This window comes from Columba livia, chromosome 26, assembly GCF_036013475.1.
Source record: "Columba livia isolate bColLiv1 breed racing homer chromosome 26, bColLiv1.pat.W.v2, whole genome shotgun sequence".
NCBI lineage: Eukaryota > Metazoa > Chordata > Aves > Columbiformes > Columbidae > Columba > Columba livia.
The window spans coordinates 1,033,052-1,040,045 of NC_088627.1; the positions used below are offsets into that span (position 1 = coordinate 1,033,052).

The window sequence follows — 6,994 nt, forward strand, 5'->3', positions numbered from 1 at the left end:
GGACCCAGTTCACAGTGAACACACTCAAAACATGCCTCGGGACCCTGAGCTGCCTTCCGAGGAGCCAACCCCTTCCCGCGGTGGGTGCCTGGGCGGCACCCCAGCCCCGGGGCACCCCAGAGCCCCCGCTCCGGGCCGGGCTCCCGCTGTCGGTGCGGTCCCCTCGGCGCTGAACGGTGCCGGGGGGATCCGAGCAGCCACTTCCCCGCTCCGAGGGCCACGGGGGGATGCCGGGGATTCCCGGCTGTCCGCAGGGCCCCGCCCCGCCGCCGCAGGGGCCGCCCCGGGGGAGGCGGCAGCGCCCGCCCCGAGCGGGAGCCGCGGGGCCGGGCCGGGCGGAGCCAGCGCGGCCGCGGAGGGAGCGCGGAGCGAGTGCGGAGCGGCGGCCGCACCATGGGGGCCTGTCTGGGCGTCTGCTCCCTGCTCAGCTGCGTGAGTGCCCGGCGGGGGCGGCGGGACGGGAGCGGGAGGGGAACGGGGGGGTAACGGGGCTGCGGCCGATCCCGGCACCGCAGCGGCGGGCGCGGCCCCGGGGCGGGGGAGTCGGTGCTGCTGTGGATCCGGGTGGGAGGTGCAGGGGAGGCCCAGGGAGGTCTGAGGGATGTGCCCCGAGAATGTGCCCCGGGGATGTGCCCGGTACCCCTGCGGGGGCGGAGGAGATGCCGGGAGTTCCAAGGGAAAGGCGGAGGGGTGCAGGGGACCCCCGGGGGGATGCGGGGAACCCCAGGGGGATGCAGGGGACCCCTGTATCGATGCATCCCTCTGTGTTTGGGGGGATGTGAAGGACACCCGGAGCAGGGCATCCCACAGCTCCCGGGGATATCCAGGGGAGACCCAGGGGGTTCACCCCAGATAATTCTGAGGCTCATGAATGTCATGGTTGAGGGGAACATGGAGTCTGAGGGTGCCTGGGATGCTGTGCCCCAGTGAACCTGGGGGATCTGGGCAGCTGGAGGGGTGATGCCCTGCTGGCCCTGGGGAAGTCGGTGGTCCTGGCCCCCCTGCTCTTATATACTGGGGGATCCAGTGCTGCTGCACCCATGCGATGCTGAGGGGCTGGGGGTCCTGCCTGGTTCTCGCTGCTGAGCCCCAAAGCAGGAGGCTGGGGATGGAATAAGAAGAAGGAGCCGGGACAGGTGGAGCTGTTGTGTGTGGGTGCCATGGCCCAGGGCGGGTGCAGGGTGTGTGATTCGGGGTGCTGTGCCCAGTGACGTGGAGTGCTGGATTTGGGGTGCTGTGCCCAGTGACGTGGGGTGCAGGATCGAGGGTGCTGTGCCCGGTGACGCAGCAGCTGCCCACGGCCGGTGCTGCCGCCCCTGGCATTGCCTCACCTGTGGGCACAGGGCCAGGCAGGGCGGCAACACCGACCCGGGAGCCACCAGCCTGGGAACGGGGCCGGTTTCACAACCTGACCTCAAAGTTCTGGAGGTTTAACGACCAGGAGCTTTTGAAACATAAGATCAGACGGAGGGCAGCCTGCAAGGCCTCTGTCTGCAGCATGCATCCGATGCTTTTCCTTATGGGCAGGTATCAGAAAACCTGGGAGTTACTCCAGAGCGGGGATGGGGAGGTTCTGGCCTAATTCTGGATTTTTTCCTAAAAGAAAATGATTCTGGCCCAGGTTGTGGTAACAGGGTAGGGTCACTGTATGGGTTTAATTCTCCTATTCCTTCCAGTGGAGCTGGTTGACTACAGGGATGTTTTAGCTCCATTCTGAACTGAAAAACCACAACACAGAGAAAGAACCAAATCAAAACCAACCCCCCATCTCTGCCTCTCTTGCCAGCGTCTGCCCAGGGCTGCCCCGACCAGCGCGGTCATCCCGAGCTGCCTGCCCTGGCACATGCTGGGTGTTGCCAGCAGAGCCCAGCCCAACCAGAGTGAACCCTGGGGCTCCTGCAGCCCCCGTCGTGGTTTGGGCACCTCCTGGGGACTGTCAGTGTCATTGTACCCCTGCAAAGCCAGGCATAAGAGCCACCAGCCTCCCGAGCATGTGTCTGGCCCTGTGGGTTTGGTACTTATTAACCTGCCGGGTTGTTAATTTAACAGGAGGTAAAGACTGGTTGCTCAGCATTGCATTGGGTTGACTCAGTCTCTGCATCCCGGGTTTTGCTGGGGCGAAGGCAGCTTGCAGAAGATGTGTTGTTGGGCTGGTGGTGTTGGACTGGTTTTGTTGAGCTGGTGTAGTTGGGTTGGTGTAGTTGGGTTGGTGTAGTTGGGTAGGTGTTGGGTTGGTGTAGTTGTGTTCACGTTGTTCCCTGGCTGGGGGGACAGTGCTTGTCCAGCTCCGTCCACGCTCTCCCAGCTCCCAGGCCCAGGAGGGAGCGGAGCAGCCACGACGTGCGAGTCGTGCAGGAGGTGAGCTGGATTTAATGAGGAAGTGGATAGCGAAACAGGAGAGATTAATCTTTCATCTGCAGTAGCTGAAAACCGATACTTCCTCGTTACTCCACCGCTCTCATGCTGCCACCACTTCCCTCGTTGGCTTTTTCCATCCCGCTGTTTGGCTGCTGGCCGTGTTCATACTTAGGGGCGTTTTCGAAAGGCTTTTCAGAGAGGTGTATCAGAGCGTGTCCTTAACATGGGAGGATTTTCCTTGCTCTTAACCCACTTGTTTTTAAAGAAAAAGGCTAAAATCAGGAGGTGTCCAGGCAGCAGGTTGGGTTAGTGTGTGGCACAGGGCTCCTTTGCAAAGGAACTTAGATGGGAGGACTCAAGAAAGGCACCAGAAGCCATGAAAAATGCCTCCTGGTGACATGAGACTCTCGTGTGTCACCAAGAAGCTCAGTGGGACGGGGCTGCTGTGCCCCGTTACCTTGGCAGTTGTCTTCCCATGGTTGCAAGAGGCTGTAAAACCTGAAATACAGCTGTGGAGCTTGGCCACGTAAGAGTTGTCCTCGAAAACAAACCTCTGGCAGGCACCAGGGATGCTGAGGGCTTCCAAAAGCCTCCTCCTAGAAACCGACTCGTCTACCTGCAGCTTTCCCAGAGGTCAAGCCCCAAACCCAACAGTCTCTTAAACAACAACAAACCTCACCATTTTCCAGGCCAAATTTGGACCTCTCTGACACGGGGGTGCTCTCGTTGCAGGTGTCCTGTCTCTGCGGCTCCGCGCCTTGTCTGCTCTGCGGCTGCTGCCCCTCGGCCAAGAACTCCACCATCTCCCGCCTCCTCTTCACCTTCTTCCTCTTCCTCGGCACCCTCGTGTCCATCATTATGATAATCCCTGGTGTGGAGAAGGAGCTGTACAAGGTAAATAACTCCCGGAGGTCGCTGGGCTTGGTTGTAATGGGGAAGAGGTTTAGCCTGTGGTGGGTACATGAGGCTGAATCAGAAAGTGAATTTTTGGGGCTTGATGTTGGTTCTATTCCTTTTTTTTTCTGAGCATCTCACTGAGGGAGGGTGTTATTAATCCTGGTTTTCCATGGAGGAGAAAATACAGCAGGATGATTTCATGCGTTATCTGGTTTTCCCAAATGTGTCGCAGGAGACATCCCATTTTTGGGTTCAACTGGACAAGTGACTTGCAAGTCACGGAGGTGGGACTTGAGCTGGCGGGAGCTGAGGTCTGCCAGCAGAGCTACTGTGAGGGCTGCGCTGGGCTTTTTGGGAAATGCTGGTTTCATCCCAGCTTACCACTGACCTGCTGGGTGGCTTTAGCTGTGTCACCCCCCACTGGCCCCAAGCTGGCCAACCCCTTGCTTCACAGGTGGCATTGGAGCAGTCATGGGCTGGCCCAGCTTTGGTGGCACCAGGGCTCGTGGTGGGTGTGGGGTGCTGGGGTGATGCTCACCCTCCCGTCACCTTTGCAGCTCCCCGGCTTCTGTGAGGGCAGCGGGTCGGTCCTGGGCGTCCAGACCCATGTCGACTGCGGCAGCTTCCTGGGCCACAAAGCCGTGTACCGCATGGGCTTCGCCATGGCCGCCTTCTTCTTCCTCTTTGCGCTGCTCATGGTGTGCGTGCGCAGCAGCAAGGACCCGCGAGCCGCTGTGCAGAACGGGTGAGTGTCGGTCCCTGGGGGGCTCACAGAGCCCCCTTCCCCACTTGGTTCCCGCTTGCAGACCATGCCTCCTCTCTCCTCCTGCAGCTTCTGGTTCTTCAAGTTCCTGGTGCTGGTGGGGATCACGGTGGGGGCCTTCTACATCCCCGACGGTGCCTTCACCTCCGGTGAGGACCTGCCCGCCCCGTCCCTTGGGTTAACCCTCAGCACAGGGTCAAACCCAGGCTGGAGCTGGCAAATTCCCATTTTCCGTGCTTTTAACTGGCTTTTCTCTTGCCCTCCAAGTCTGGTTTTACTTTGGCGTGGTTGGCTCCTTCCTCTTCATCCTCATCCAGCTCGTTCTCCTCATCGACTTCGCCCACTCCTGGAGCCAGTTGTGGCTGCGCAACGCGAACGAGAGCAACGCCAAGGGCTGGTACGCAGGTGGGTATGGTGGCACCGCAGAGGGTGCAGGGGTGGGGGAACTCATCCTGGGGGGGTGACACTGAGCTGGCGGTGACCTGGGGCTCTGCTCCACCCTCTTTTCTTTTTGTTTCCTCCCCCAGCCCTTTGCATCGTCACCTTTGTCTTCTACGCCGCCTCCATTGCGGCTGTAGTTCTGCTTTACGTCTACTACACCAAGCCTGAGGGCTGCACGGAGGGCAAGGTCCTCATCAGCATCAACCTCATCCTGTGCCTCATCATCTCTGCTGTGTCCATCCTGCCCAAGATCCAGGTAGGGTGACAAGGGGACACCTGGGAGGCCGGTGGCTGTGTCACCATGGGGTACAGGACCAGCCCTGAGCACCCGCCGTTGTGTTTGCAGGATGCTCAGCCGCACTCGGGGCTGCTGCAGGCATCCCTCATCACCCTCTACACCATTTATGTCACCTGGTCCGCCCTGGCCAATGTACCAAGTAAGGAGGATATAGCCTTGGGTTTGGGAGGGAGGTGCATGGGGCACGGCCACACACTGGAGTGGGCGCTTTGCCCCCCTGGGTCTCTGGAGAAGGGTGCTGAACCCCTTGTGTGTGTTCCCTCAGCCCCAACCTGTAACCCCACGCTGCTGGTGAGGAACAGCACCGTCTCGGCGATGGCCACCCAGCCGGTGACAACCTGGTGGGATGCCCCGAGCATCGTGGGGCTGATCATCTTCATCCTCTGCACCCTCTTCATCAGGTGAGGACTTGGTTATGTCCCTGGGACGGCACCATCCCTCTGTCTGCCTGGAGCAGAGAGGCATTGGGGGGCTTTTAGGGAAAGGTGACGCTGGAGGGGAGGTCACAGCTTGGACGAGGGTTTTTGTCACTAAGTGTCTCTTGCAAAGCTGTCCCCAGGCGTGGGGGGCTGAGCTCGGGCTGGGGCGCAGCCGAGGAGGCAGCGGGCAGGCAGTGCTGAGCCTGCCGTCCCTCTGCCCGCAGTGTCCGCTCCTCGGACCACCCGCAGGTCAACAAGCTGATGCTGACGGAGGAAAGTGCGGCTGGGGGGGCTGGTGAGGCGGCGGCCGTGGAGAGCGGGCTGCACCGGGCATATGACAACGAGCAGGATAGCGTGTCCTACAACTACACCTTCTTCCACCTCTGCCTCCTCCTCGCTGCCCTCTACATCATGATGACCCTCACCAACTGGTACAGGTGGGCAGAGCTCCCGCGGGAACCGGGGACTGTCCCCCTTCCTCTGTGTCGCCTTCTCCCAGTGTCCTCCCTGCTCTTGTGCTGGGCAGAACTGTTTGCTGACAAGCATCCCTATGCAAGCCCACTTATCATTCACTCTAATCAGTGTTAATTATTTTGAGGTAGCACAGGGCTGACTGCAGCAGGTTGTGCCTGGGGTCACTGGCTCCCTCCTGCAGCATCCTTGGCTGCAGCCACAATCCCCTGGGACCTGGGGGGAGCAGGGGGATGTCACCCCTCTGGCGCAGTGATGGGTGCCACCTGCTTGTTTGCTGTTCCAGGCCTGACGAGAGCTTGCAGGTGCTGACGAGCCCCTGGACAGCCGTGTGGGTGAAGATCTGCTCCAGCTGGGCCGGGCTCCTGCTCTACCTCTGGACTTTGGTGGCTCCACTGGTGCTGCCAGACCGGGACTTCAGCTGAGGTGGCCCTGGGCATCCCGCTGCTGGGTCGGAGCCATCGTGGCCTTGTCCCTCGAGGCTGAGGACAGCCCCAGCTCTGCCTTAGCCTCGTGTTTTGCACGCAGGAACATCTCTGCTGGGTTGTGCCTTCTTGCAGGTCTTCTGTTTTAACTTGAAAGAGATGAAGTGCCAAGCAGGGACAATCAGCAAGGGCTGAGAAAGATTTGAGGATGTTTTTAAAGCTCTTATCATCTCCGTGTTTGTGTAGTGCCTTTGGTGGTGCCTCTTCTTCTAGTGGAGACCACTGCCTTGCCTTGGGAGGGTTTGGTTTTCACCATCTCCCTTGGTACCCTGGGACCGTGGTGCCTTTTTAAGGGGCTCTGGGGGCCTGGGCCCTGGCTGGTGTTGCTTCCCCAAACAGCCAGGAGGTAAGTGAATTCTGGGGATTTGTGGCTGGAGGCGGATGTCCCGCTGCATCTCCCCAGCCTCAGCGGCGGCTCCAGCGCCTCTGGGGAGCCTCTCCCGCCCGGCTGTCCCCGCAGGACACGGCCCTGGTCCTTGCTGGAGCACGGGTCAGCTTTCCCGCAGGCTGCGCTGCCCCAGCGCTTTGCCTCCTTAATATGAAGTCTCGTTTGGAATAAATCTGGTGGATTTGTCCTTCTGGGGTCTTTCCTAACGTGTGCGTTGGGTGTGCGGGAGGGGGAGGTATTAAACACCCTAATGCCGGGGTGAGGGCACAGCTGGCTGCCCGGGGGTGCATCGCGTGCTGGGGTGTACCCGTGCAGGGGTGCACCCTTTGGGGGGGCTGTACCCCAGGTGGGTGCACACGGTGGTGGGGGGCCCAGAGGGGGCGAGCGGTGCCTGTCGCGCTCCCCAGCGGGGGCTCCTCCGCAGGCAGGAACGGGCGGGGCCCAGCGGGGCCGCTCCCGCCACCAGGGGGTGCT

At 60.9% G+C, this 6,994-nt stretch overlaps 1 protein-coding gene across 1 annotated transcript; it reads left to right on the forward strand.

Moving 5' to 3' along the window:
* Positions 1 to 278: 278 nt before the first annotated feature.
* Positions 279 to 6,707, forward strand: SERINC2 (serine incorporator 2). Its single transcript, XM_065041357.1, has 10 exons — positions 279 to 432; positions 3,091 to 3,252; positions 3,813 to 4,000; positions 4,088 to 4,167; positions 4,286 to 4,423; positions 4,546 to 4,715; positions 4,806 to 4,896; positions 5,023 to 5,158; positions 5,401 to 5,613; positions 5,934 to 6,707. The coding sequence occupies exons 1-10, from the start codon at positions 394 to 396 to the stop codon at positions 6,070 to 6,072; spliced, it is 1,356 nt and encodes a 451-aa protein (XP_064897429.1). The 5' UTR covers positions 279 to 393; the 3' UTR covers positions 6,073 to 6,707.
* The last annotated feature ends 287 nt before the right edge of the window (positions 6,708 to 6,994 follow it).

Coding starts and splice junctions, on each gene's coding strand:
- SERINC2 (XM_065041357.1), top strand. CDS start 394: ATGGGGGCCTGTCTGGGCGTCTGCTCCCTGCTCAGCTGC. Junction 4,897..5,022: donor CGCCCTGGCCAATGTACCAA/GTAAGGAGGATA, acceptor GTGTTCCCTCAG/CCCCAACCTGTAACCCCACG. Junction 5,159..5,400: donor CTCTGCACCCTCTTCATCAG/GTGAGGACTTGG, acceptor CTCTGCCCGCAG/TGTCCGCTCCTCGGACCACC.